This window comes from Carassius carassius, chromosome 48, assembly GCF_963082965.1.
Source record: "Carassius carassius chromosome 48, fCarCar2.1, whole genome shotgun sequence".
Lineage (NCBI taxonomy): Eukaryota > Metazoa > Chordata > Actinopteri > Cypriniformes > Cyprinidae > Carassius > Carassius carassius.
In genome coordinates this window covers 4490715-4503420 of record NC_081802.1, presented here as the reverse complement: position 1 = coordinate 4503420, position 12706 = coordinate 4490715, and the positions used below count along the sequence as shown (strand labels likewise).

The 12706-nt window shown below is 38.3% G+C and overlaps 2 protein-coding genes across 3 annotated transcripts in view; one reads left to right on the top strand and one right to left on the bottom strand.

Annotated features, from left to right (window-relative positions):
- LOC132131737 (natural killer cell receptor 2B4-like) overlaps positions 1–12706 on the bottom strand; it is a 114946-nt gene that overhangs the window by 34730 nt on the left and 67510 nt on the right. The window lies entirely within an intron of this gene.
- Positions 7271–11535, top strand: LOC132131118 (gastrula zinc finger protein XlCGF52.1-like). The gene is made up of 3 exons (XM_059543068.1): positions 7271–7412; positions 7786–7960; positions 9973–11535. The coding sequence occupies exons 2-3, from the start codon at positions 7906–7908 to the stop codon at positions 11109–11111; spliced, it is 1194 nt and encodes a 397-aa protein (XP_059399051.1). The 5' UTR covers positions 7271–7412; positions 7786–7905; the 3' UTR covers positions 11112–11535.

Genomic DNA, 12706 nt, shown 5'->3' with positions numbered 1-12706 from the left:
AAACAAGTTTCGCTTTCACAGTGAAACACACAGCTTCTATACGACATGGAGGCAACAAAAATACTACAACGAGAATAAAAGGTACGCCTTCTTTCTTTGCATGAACATCTGTGCGGCGTTATGCAAATCTTCCCACATAGGGACGTGGACATGTGGGGGCGTGCTAGAACGAGAGGTTTTTGGGGGAGCGTGGACGAGTTTCAACTTTTATAAAGTATATCTCTTTGGATTTGAGACTTTAGTCTTTGCAACTTTACAGATCTTCTTTATGCACCAGGAGCTTGTGACACTCCAAAGAGAAAGGAAAATTTGAAATCGCATCATATGACCCCTTTAAGAATTTGGGTTATATCTATAAGAAATATTTTACCATTGATATGCAATATTGTATTATTTACTCAGTGTGCAGTTTTTTTGTTATATGTTTCATATTTGTTTTTTAGATGATTATGTCATTGTGAACAATTCCTATTTTTTTTTTCGCATCATGTGATGAAATCTCAACTAGCATGTTCACACATGGAAAGCCAAAAAGGCACATTTTTTTGTTCAGCATGAGTTCTTATGCAATTTTGTGTTCTCGTTTCACATCAACATCAACTGCAATGTACAGAAGCCTTTTAGTTTCTTTGCATTCATAGAATTGATAGCCAAATATTTCTTAAGGTGGCTTTCAAAATATCTTATAATTTCACTGCACGTGAGTACCTGAACATGAGGAATGATGGGATATGCTTCACCTCAAGTACATCTCTGAATTGGTATTAAAGATAGTGTAGATTTAGTGTGCATTAAGGGATCTTATAACCACATTGTCAAATTAGCACAGACACAACAGTGCTCCGTCATATGACATCATGATGTCAAATACTGACGTCAACCAGATTTTTAATTCTCAAAAATGCAACGTCTGTCCAACATTGGGGTCCAACGCCAACCTGAGATTGTATTGACACCCAGTGCCTGTTGGTACAGTGTTCATCTGGTCAGCCATCTCCATCTGGCTATTACTGTGGCATAAAGAGACAGACATAACTTGCACAGAGAGAAAGTTTAAGAGTGTTTATTTCAATCAGTACCACTTTTGTCAAGTATATTTATTACAATTACAATATTGCATACAGTTAGTGTTGGCGGTATGGTTATGTTCTGGGCAACACTCTACAGCCCTGTCCATGCAGCCATGCTTGGATAAAATAATAAAAAATAAAAATTAAATAAAAACATGGAAATACTTTTTTTTTTTGATTATAAATAGTTTTTAGGTATTGTTTAACTTTAAAAAAAAAGTTTTATAATCCCCATAATTGCATTTATGTACACTGTAAAAAAAATCTGTAGTTTTTACAAAGTAATTTTGGCAGCTGTGGTTCCAAGAATAATTTTGTAAAAAATACAGAAAAACTGTAAACACATATACGGTCAAAAACTGTATACAGTATAAAACTAATTTACAAACAAGAAAATTTGAATGTTAACCAGTAAATTCAACAAATTCAACTATTCAAATCTGTTTTGTACTTTTAAAATACTGACAACCACCATAATAATGCAGGTGGTAAAAGAGAAAGCCACATGAAGAATCAAAACTTTCAGAACAACAGAAGATGTAACAAAGCCAAAATGTACATAACTGATAACAAAAACTATTTAAAAACATGATTATTTAAACAAAATACTTTCAAACTAGAATGTCCTGCAGGGAATTCTGGGAATATCAGTTTACAGTGTTTGACTAAATTATACATTGATTTGTTATTTTTTTACTTCTAAAAACTGTAAAATTAACAGCATTTTATTGTAAAGTTACATGAAATGTCTGGTTAGATCTTTTCAGTTTTTCCCTCTATATAATACGGGAACTTACTGTTAATCTATTAACAGTTTTTTTTCCACAGGGTTTTTGCAAAATATCACAGTTAAAATTACACTTATTTTTTACAGTGACGGGTTAAAAGAATCCCCCTGTAGTTGGAACACACCCTCCGGTCCCCCTTCTTAAAAAGAGGGACCACCACCCCGGTCTGCCATCCCAGAGGCACCGTCCCCGACTGCCACGCGATGCTGCAGAGGCGTGTCAGCCAAGACAGCCCCACAACATCCAGAGACTTGAGGTACTCAGGGCGGATCTCATCCACCCCCGGTGCCTTGCCACCGAGGAGTTTCTTGACTACCTCGGTGACTTCAGCTTGGGTGATGGACGAGTCCACATCTGAGCCCTCAGCCTCTGCTTCCTCAATGGAAGACGTGACAGCTGGATTGAGGAGATCCTCGAAGTATTCCTTCCACCGTCCAACGACTTCTCACTTCTCAGCCTCCCTGGGAAAGTCTATGCCAGGGTACTGGAGAGGAGAATCCGGCCGATAGTAGAACCTCGGATTCAGGAGGAACAGTGTGGTTTTCATCCAGGCCGTGGAACACTGGACCAGCTCTATACCCTCTACAGGGTGCTGGAGGGTTCATGGGAGTTTGCCCAACCAGTCCACATGTGTTTTGTGGATTTGGAGAAGGCATTCGACTGTGTCCCTCGCGGCAGCCTGTGGAGGGTGAATTTCTAGGCGCAGCCAGGGGCCGGAGAGGGTCAGGTTTGGTGACAACACGATTTCGTCTCTGCTCTTTGCGGATGATGTTGTCGTGTTGGCCTCATCAAGCCAGGACCTTCAGCATGCACTGGGACGGTTTGCAGCCGAGTGTGAAGCGGCTGGGATGAGAATCAGCACCTCCAAATCCGAGGCCATGGTCCTCAGTCGGAAAAGGGTGGCTTGCCCTCTTCAGGTTGGTGGAGAGTTCCTGCCTCAAGTGGAGGAGTTTAAGTATCTTGGGGTCTTGTTCACGAGTGAGGGAAGGATGGAACGGGAGATTGACCGACGGATCGGTGCAGCTTCTGCAGTAATGCGGTCGATGTACCGGTCTGTCGTGGTGAAGAAAGAGCTGAGCCACAAGGCGAAGCTCTAGATTTACCGGTCAATCTACGTTCCTACTCTCACCTATGGTCATGAGCTTTGGGTCATGACCGAAAGGACAAGATCCCGGATACAGGCGGCCGAAATGAGCTTTCTCCGCAGGGTGGCTGGGCGATCCCTTAGAGATAGGGTGAGAAGCTCAGTCACCCGGGAGGAGCTCAGAGTAGAGCCGCTGCTCCTCCACATCGAGAGGGGTCAGTTGAGGTGGCTCGGGCATCTGTTCCGGATGCCTCCTGGACGCCTTCCCGGGAAGGTGTTCCGGGCGCGTCCCACTGGGAGGAGACCATGGGGAAGACCTAGGACACGCTGGAGTGTCTCCCGGCTGGCCTCCCGGCTGGCCTGGGAACACCTACGTGTCTCCCGGCTGGCCTGGGAACACCTCGGTGTCCCCCCAGAAGAGCTGGAGGAAGTGTCTAGGGAGAGGGAAGTCTGGGGTTCTCTGCTTAGACTGCTGCCCCCGCGACCCGGCCCCGGATAAGCGGAAGAAGATGGATGGATGGGTTAAAAGAATTAATAAAAAATAATACCTAATTTAGATTGTTATATTTGACCCCTTTAACAATTGTTTACATAATGACAGCTTGCTTAAGAAAAACAGAAACATTATAGTAGGCTAAATGTGAACAGATGTGGCGTGGCACAAAGGGGGATGGTTCAAGGGCTGCACGATTATAATACTTTCTACCACCAACACTGTTAGTATTAAACCCCACTTACATAAAAGTAGCCGACTACGCCACCTAGGTTGTTTACAAAAACCTAGGACCCAAGTTCACCAAATTTAATTATTGACTGAGGGCTGGGCACGATTGACACTCAACAGTAGTAGATTGAATTACAAAATATTTTATTACCATAAAATCAGAATGATCTAAATAGTAAAACAACTATTAAAATGTAGTCCTCAGCACAGTCCAATATGAAGTCTTTATGGTCAGCCGAATGAATGTCCTGGGTTGGTCCCACCACACATAGGTCTGCACGGATCCAGCCAGTCGTGTACTAAAGAGAAAAATAAGAAACAACTACCAGTATCTCCAGTCCAATGTTAGCAAGAGCTAACGTAGCCTACTACCACTCTCACTTGTGCACACAAATACCCACACCAACCAATATACACTGCAACCAAATAAGTCACACAACTACAAAAAAGTAAAACTAAGAGCTATGGCTAGTACACTGGCAATTAGTTCTTAGTCTCTATTAATTAGGAATTAGATGCCGAAAATGGTCACAATAACATCCATCAAACGATCTTCAAATTGGGGTTGTACTCACAGTATGACTGGGTAGCAGTGCCCACTACCCAGTCTAATCAATTTCCAGCATTGCACAAACCCTCCGTCACCGTCTCACTCGTCTCCAAAACAGTTGTACAAACGTGGTTACTCTGCTAGTCAACCGCTGATGTACTCGACTCCAAACACACGCTGACTCACTCGTCTCCAAGAGCTGCGCCTGTGATTGCTCTACGTCTTCACAACACTTCAAATCACGGTTTTCTGCACAGCCGTAAAATGTCCGGTTATCACTGCTCTTGTGTTCCTTCTCAGATGCCAGCAACAGCACACAACACTTGACAGGGCGTCGCCTTCCACGTAGTGATGCAATCCAAACAAGACACCTGTCAGTCTCTCAAGCACGGTCTTAAAGGGCAACAGTCTCCACCTCTTTTTGTAACCAACCTATGACACTAGGTCACTGATTAGTCCATCAACAGACATGTTAACAGAACAAGCAGAATACAACTCACATGATCAATGGACCAATCATATACATTAAAATGTAGATCAAAAGTGCATTCATCTCAATAGTTCACTCCCATCACACAGTTCTAAAACAGTAAAGAATGGTTCTAGCTGTCTTTCCTCTTGAGCTCTGTTTGGCACGGCACGATTACAAACAACTCTTGGCCTAGAATTATCCTTTTTCACATTTCTGGGTTTCTCAGCAGTGGAAGTCATCATAGTTTGGTTAAGTTCAATAGCAGTGAATGTGAGACTACATCTAATATATTTTTGTGTGTTACATTTGCTGAAATAGCAACTTTCAGAAAAGGAAACAATAGAGAGAGACTGATAATGGCAATCAGAATAGAGAACATTATGAAATTTACCATCACTCCCACAGACTCTGTATTGAGCCAGGGGTGCATTCGGATTGCATAGTTTATAAAAACAATGCATAGTAACGCACCGCATTTAACGTTCAGTAATGTTAACGGCGTTGTAACTGAGGGAAAAGTAATTCGTTAGATTACCCCGTTACTGAAATAATAACGTCGTTAGCTAACGCCGTTCTTTTAAACGCCGTTATTCCAAACTCTGTGCATGACACAGTCTCAATTTGTGGGACACATGAATTGGGCTTCAAACGCTGTGCGCTTATGCGCTACGCGGGACGGGTGGTCATCTGAACTGGTTACTCGCGCGCTGTGTTCGGTGTGCACTCATCTCACAGTCTCAGCCTCATCTAACAGACAGCGACACTAAACTAAAGTTTTAATAGGTGCAGGACACTATAATTAATTTAGGTTAGTGAGTATAGCAAAACAAAGCGAACTGTCACATATTATACCCAAAACACAACTAGTGAAATTGATGGAAAAAAAATGGGACCAAAAGTTATTCAGACACTTTGACCTCATGGTTTGCTTATGTGTTTTTTTTTTCTTTAATTGCTAATGCAACATTTTGTTCTGACAGTTCAACTCTGATTTTGTATCATATTTTATTACCATTTTATAAACTAGAGCAGATAAACTGTAATAATGTAAGAAATGTTGAAGGTGTCTGAATACATTTTGGTTTGACAGTTAATTTAATTTTTACAGTGAAGACTATGCAGTGCTATTTTATATTTAATTATTTGTTTTCTGTACCTGTACACCTACAAACATGAAACAACTTAAACATTGTGCAATCAGCACAAATAAATAAATAGAATGAACATATAAATTAAACAATTTCAAACAGGGCCCACTGGTACAACCTGCACCGGGGCCCCGCAAACCCCAGCTAAGGCCCCGGGTACTGGTGAGAAACAGATCCCCGTTCACCATCTGCCAGGCTGATGAGGAACTGGCATGACCCAGAGCCCAGCCAAATAACACCCGCTGTGCAGAGCAACAGCCAGAGCCACTGCGATCGACGAGCCATCACCTAAGCAACAGAGTTGAGGTTCGCCTGGGAGCCGACGCATCATGTAACATCTGACCAGATGTGTGAGCAAGCAACAACACCCACCACAAAAGATTATACAGTGGAGAGCTATTTCTTATTCTTATTTCTTAAAATTATTTATTTTATAGGACTTTATATCTATTTGTGTCAATAGATTTGAACTTCAATACATATTTTTAAAGGCTGTTCTCTCATAATGAGTTTTTCTCCATAAATCTCCACTTCAGTAGCACATACACACACCAAACTTTACACATTTATTCCTGTCTATATTCTGAAGGTTTTTACAGAGGGATTTGTTCATATAATTTTCTTGATTAAACACAACATTTACCCCCCCCCCCCCCCCCCCCAACATTTACCCCTTTCTGAGGAATTCAGAAAGGTGGGTCATATACAATTAAAACCTAAATAGGGACATAAAGAAAACTTATGTGTATACTTGCAGTATAAAACTACTAAACTAGTTTACTGAGATTATACTTCAAAGTGTACAAAGTATTTAATTAGTAAACTCTCAGTACATATAAGTTCACTTTTAGTATAATTGCAGTACAAACTACAGACATGGAGGTAAACTAGTTGTGTACTCAAAGTTTACTACTATTATACTTAAAGTATACATAAAAGTATACTTTTATATACAGAGTGGGGCAATTTAGTCCCAAGGAGTATTGAAACTTTAACTTTAAAAACAGTGCACTTATAAGTATTCTACTAGAACAATGATATTTGTATACTTGCTACTTAAAGTATACTTAAAAATATACTTGAACTTTACTTAAGTATACTTAGTAAAATATACTTGAAGTATACTACTTTTTCGTAAGGGGTGTTCAGATTTTTGTTTTAGAAGTTATGCAAATGAGTGCATATTTAATTAAATAATGCATAATTTGCATATTTCAACATAACATTTTCGAAAACTTGTAATACATTTTTTTTTTGCAATTATCAATGTAATCAATTTAAGGTGATAAATATTAGTTTTTTTTTTACCCTATTCACCTCTCGCCTTACAAGTAATAATTGACTAGTTTAATATTTTTCTCTAAGTGAACGTGACTGAAATTAAATATGAAACGTCACACAATATATTGTTGAGCAATATAAAGTCTATTTCATGTTAAGCCACGATATAAACAACATATCCACGTAGTCAATGGTCCATTCTGCGATAGGTGGCGATAGTTCACTGATACACGAACCGCCGTGAAACAAGATGACGTCACAACTAGCGTCATCAGTCAGCGTTGGGTCTCCTGAGGTAAGACAAAAAGACAATCAGTTCTTGGTGCTTTAACATTTATACAAGTATAAAACACTGATTTTTAAAGCAACCTTTTTTGCAGTCATTCTGTATTGTTTACATCGGGTACTGCGCTATTTATGCGGCTTTCTGGCGTCTGCTGACTGAAATAAACGTTTAGCCTAGCAGATGTTAGGAACTAATGTTAAATAGCTAACGTTACAGTGGGACCTTGATGTATTTTCATCGATTATTTGGAGCAATATTGGTATTGTTACTGAATACTAGTTCAAATGTCATAGCATGATCTAAGGGGAATTAATGGGAGTCGATCATGATTTCTTCGGTGAAAGCATTGATTTGACAACGGATTTATTTTTTATTTTGGCAGTTTTGTTGCCCCATCACACAGCAGTTCACCCACAGTTCAGCGTCTTCACAGTAAAAGATGGAATGTTCCCAGTAGTCTAAAAGTGAAGAAGATAAAGTTTGTGAAAGAAAGTAAACAAACATGAATGATCCAGAGCCCTGCGGAATAAAACTGGAAGATATTGAACAACAAATAGGTTGGTGTCTGTTCTTAATTCTATAATAAGGTTATAATACTTAAATCTGCAAAACTTTTTTTTTGTTTAAAAAGATCCAAAGTGAAGTACATAACCAATCAGTGTTTAAAGCTAAGTTTGCCAAATTCACAAAGGTAAGCTTGTAGTGATGTTTTATAATTTGAGTGGTTCGCGTTGTTCGCTTTGCGTCATTACGTCACGTCTGAAAACATGGGATTACTGTACTCGAAAAAGATTTGCATTCCAAAGAGAATGAGTTCTAAGTAGTATTAAATTGCTTTTGAGGTTAAAAGAGCAATTTCTTTCAATGACATTCGAATGGTATGACAATTAGAGATTAGACTGTACAGAAATTGAAATCTAAAGATAACGCTAACAAAAACTAAATACACTCACGCAATGTTGATGTTGGTAACAATTTGAGAACAAAGTATGGTAATAGTAGTAACAATACTATGCATTATACTGAGCCAAGAGGAAAAGAGAACACCATGCAAATTTTACTGAAAACAGAAATACATCCATATAAAATGTAATATTTAGTATTTTCTTCCTATATTCCGTGCTTTGTGAACAGAGCAGCTCTACCTGCTGTGATGAAACTGACATTTCCCATGAAATCCAACCCCACCATTCAAATGATAAAACATTATTATAAGCTTTCCATTTTACGCTTTTGAACACTGTCTTTTTCTAATCGAATTTTAGCCAAAAACTTATGCACTGCAGCTTTAAAGCAAATAATATCCAGGTAACTTTCCATGAATTATACCCACAATGGAGCACTTTTTTTTCTTTTTTTACCGACTATTTTCTAAACAGTTTTATTTCATATTTATTTATATATTTATTTATTTATATCCGTCCTTCGGATGAGACGTTAAACCGAGGTCCTGACTCTCTGTGGTCATTAAAAATCCCAGGATGTCTTTCAAAAAGAGTAGAGGTGTGACCTCGGCATCCTGGCTAAATTCGCCCATTGGCCTCTGACCATCTTGGCCTCCTAACAATCCCCATATCTGCTGATTGGCTTCATCACTCTGTCTCCTCTCCACCAGTAAGATGGTGTGTGGTGGGCGTTCTGGCGCACTATGGCTGCCGTCGCATCTTCCAGGTGGATGCTGCACACTGGTGGTGGATGAGGAGATACCCCCAGACTATGTAAAGCGCTTTTTAGTGCCTAGAAAAGCGCTATATAAATGTAATGAATTATTATTATTATTATTATTATATATGTGTTTCACAATTTTTGCAACCATATTACTAACATTTTGGACAATATAGTATATTATATTGTATGAATATAGCTAATGAAATGTATAGTAGTTCGTAGTAGTATTTTCCAAGCAAATTAAGTGCACGTTTTTATCATGTGTAAAATAACTGATTAACATGCGGATAAAAGCAGCTTGTTTTTTTATAATTTTTTTTTAACCAGCAATATGCTATAGGAGTACTACTTACAGAACTCAGGTGATTTTTCAAACTTGATGTGCTGTTGTGGTAGGCCAATTTCAAATCGCACATCTGGCACACTGTCTTTGTCTTGTCCTCAATCAATTTAAAGTGCTCCCACAAAACATTTTTGTCTTCTCTTACAGATGAACTGAATTATGACGTTCATGATGTTCACTCATGGGCGATTCATATTCAAGTATGAATGAGAACCGTTTTGCAGGGGATGTCAGGTGTTCAAAATTAAGATTTTACATCCCAGACTTATAAAATATAGTTAATGAATATATATAGTTTGTAGTTCTCATTAAAAAAAAATCTTCAATTGGTGCCTGCAATGTTTAAATATAATAATTGGATGATAAAATAATACAAATATAAATGGACGATAAATTTACCTAATTCAAATGAATGCATCAGAATCTTCAGATTTCTGATATAATGTCAGGATTTACAACCTCTTCATTTCACATTTCTCTTTTTGATTTTTTTATTTATTTATTTATTACTTTTATAGTGATTTACTGAAAAACAAACTTTTGAAACTTTTATTTTAGACCTGATAGAAGAGAACGAGGAGACTGAAGAACTTATTGAAGAAGGGGAGATTCATCAGGTCAAAACTGAAGAAACATCCTGGAGTCCCTCATTGAAAAACGACAATATATGTTTCACTTGCCCTCAGTGTGGAAAGTGTTTCTCATTCAAGCAAAATCTTGACCTTCACATAAAATTGCATAATGGAGAGAAGCCGTACGCATGTGATCAGTGTGAGAAGATTTTCACTATAAAAAGAAACCTGATTGAACACGTGAAAATTCACACTGCAGAGAAGCCACACACATGTGATCAGTGTGGGAAGAGCTTTTCACAAAAAGGAAACCTTAACGAACACCTGAAAATCCACACTGGCGAGAGGCCATTCCCATGTGATCAGTGTGAGAAGAGATTCACACATAAAGGAAACCTTAATGAACACCTGAAAATCCACACGGGCGAGAAGCCATATGCATGTGATCAGTGCGGGAAGAGTTTTGCACATAAAACAAACTTTAACGACCACATGACAATCCACACTGGAGAGAAACCACACACTTGTGCTCAATGTGGGAAGAGTTACGCACGAAGAGGAGCCCTTAATGATCACATGAAGATCCACACCGGAGTGAATCCGTACACGTGTGATCAGTGTGGGAAGAGTTTCAGAAAATCAGGGGTTTTTAAAGTACATCAACTTACTCATTCTAGAGAAAGACTGCACAATTGTGACCAATGCGGTAAAAGTTTTTTTAGAGCAGATTTCTTGAAGGACCACCTGAAAGTTCATTCAAAGGAGAGGCCTCATGTATGTTCTTTGTGTGGAAAGAGTTTCAGACAGACGAGTGCATTAAAGAGACATCAGAAAAGACACAGTGGTGTGAAGGATCATGTTTGCTCTGAATGTGGGAAGGCTTTTTTTACAGATAGTGCACTGAAAGTGCATCAGTCAGTTCACACTCGAGAAACACCTTATAAGTGTTCACACTGTGACAAGAGCTTCAAACGCTCAGAATATCTGAAAATACACGAGAGGATCCACACTGGAGAGAGACCGTATCTCTGCCCTTCATGTGGGAAGAGTTTCACTCATTTATCTTCTCTAATCGGTCATAAAAAAAAATGCATGTCTGAAATTACAATAAGTAGTTCGAGTTGAACTGTAAGACTGCATCAAACAATTGTTGATAATTGATTAATCAAAGGTTGTTAGATCAATGAATCAACTGATTGTTGATTATTTTACAGATTAATAATTATTAATTATTTTATTTTAATCATTTTATTATTATTTTGTCATTGTTCATGCTTTTATATTTTATATTGCTTATTCTTTTACTTATTTCCTTGCGATGCTTGCTATTGTTGTTTAATCTTATGAATATTATTGGTAAGAGATTAGAGAATGTCATTGTTTCAAAGTTTTTAATTTTGTAAAGCAGTGCTTTTTCCATTGTTTTTGCTTTGGTATAATAGGACTTGTTGGATTTGTCTGAGCTATTATACAATTGCATTCAGATGAAATCTTGAGCATTGAAACATACGCAACTAAGATTATTCAATAAATTGTGGTCTTTGTTATATCATAACTTTGTCTTCTTCTTCTGTCTCTCTCAGTAAAACTTTCAGGCTGAAAGAAGACTGTTAACAGAGTTTTGGGTACTTTCTGTTGACAGGTTTTTCTGGTTTTGGACAGCAGATAAAACAATAGCAGATATCTTCTGACATGGTTTCGGGATCAGCTCTAATATGTGTGATATTTCTGATGTCTAGATGCATCTGATCTAACACTGCTTTGCTTAGAACTGAAATAGAAAGAATATATTTCCTCTCTTATAATGCATTATAGTGTTATAATAATCAAAACAATGCTAAGATGAATTCACATAACAATTTTTAAAGGTAAATGGTTAGGAAGTGAACTAATCTTTCAAGATGATTTATCTTTGGCTGCATTATAATGATTTCCTAAATCGAAAAAAGGATTGAATATTGCTCAGATTATGAAATGACTTAAATATGAGTAGTTCATTTTGCTAATTGAGATTCAAAGAAAAAGTCAGTAAAATGATCCAGTCTTACAATTACTACTGGGTAGCTCTGTAACAATAACACAACTTATTCTGAAATCCTATTTTATATGCCAAATCATTAAATTAACTATTTTGTGATCAAAAAACAGCTATATGATGTTGAACTCAATTGGAGTGATATATATATATATCTATTTATTTTTATTTTTGTATATCTGTCTATTTGTTCATACAGCAAATGAAGGATTTTTTTTATATTTGACTAACAAAGTATAAATACATAGAATGTGAATGTGTGGTGAAAAAAAGTGTAATTTACATCTTATATAGATAAATGAACACAAATGCTGAAATTGTGGGAATTAATTTTTACTTTTGTCAGATCCTCTCCCAACACACAGCAATTCACCTTCAGTTAATCTCTTCCCACATCAATTCACCTGGAGTGAAGCTCCTCCCGCAGCAGATCTCCTGGAGTGAAGCTCCTCCCAAGGCAGATCTCCTGGAGTGAAGCTCCTCCCACAACAGATCACCTGGAGTGAAGCTCCTTCCGCAGCAGATCACCTGGAGTGAAGCTCCTCCCACAGCAGATCACCTGGAGTGAAGCTCCTCCCAAGGCAGATCACCTGGAGTGAAGCTCCTCCCATGGCAGATCACCTGGAGTGAAGCTCCTCCCAAGGCAGATCACCTGGAGTGAAGCTCCTCCCACAACAGATCACCT

Excerpts from the sequence above, each read along its gene's own strand:
- LOC132131118 (XM_059543068.1), top strand. The coding sequence starts at position 7,906 with ATGAATGATCCAGAGCCCTGCGGAATAAAACTGGAAGATATTGAACAA. Across the intron at positions 7,961-9,972 it reads AGATATTGAACAACAAATAG|ACCTGATAGAAGAGAACGAG; the intron begins GTTGGTGTCTGT and ends CTTTTATTTTAG.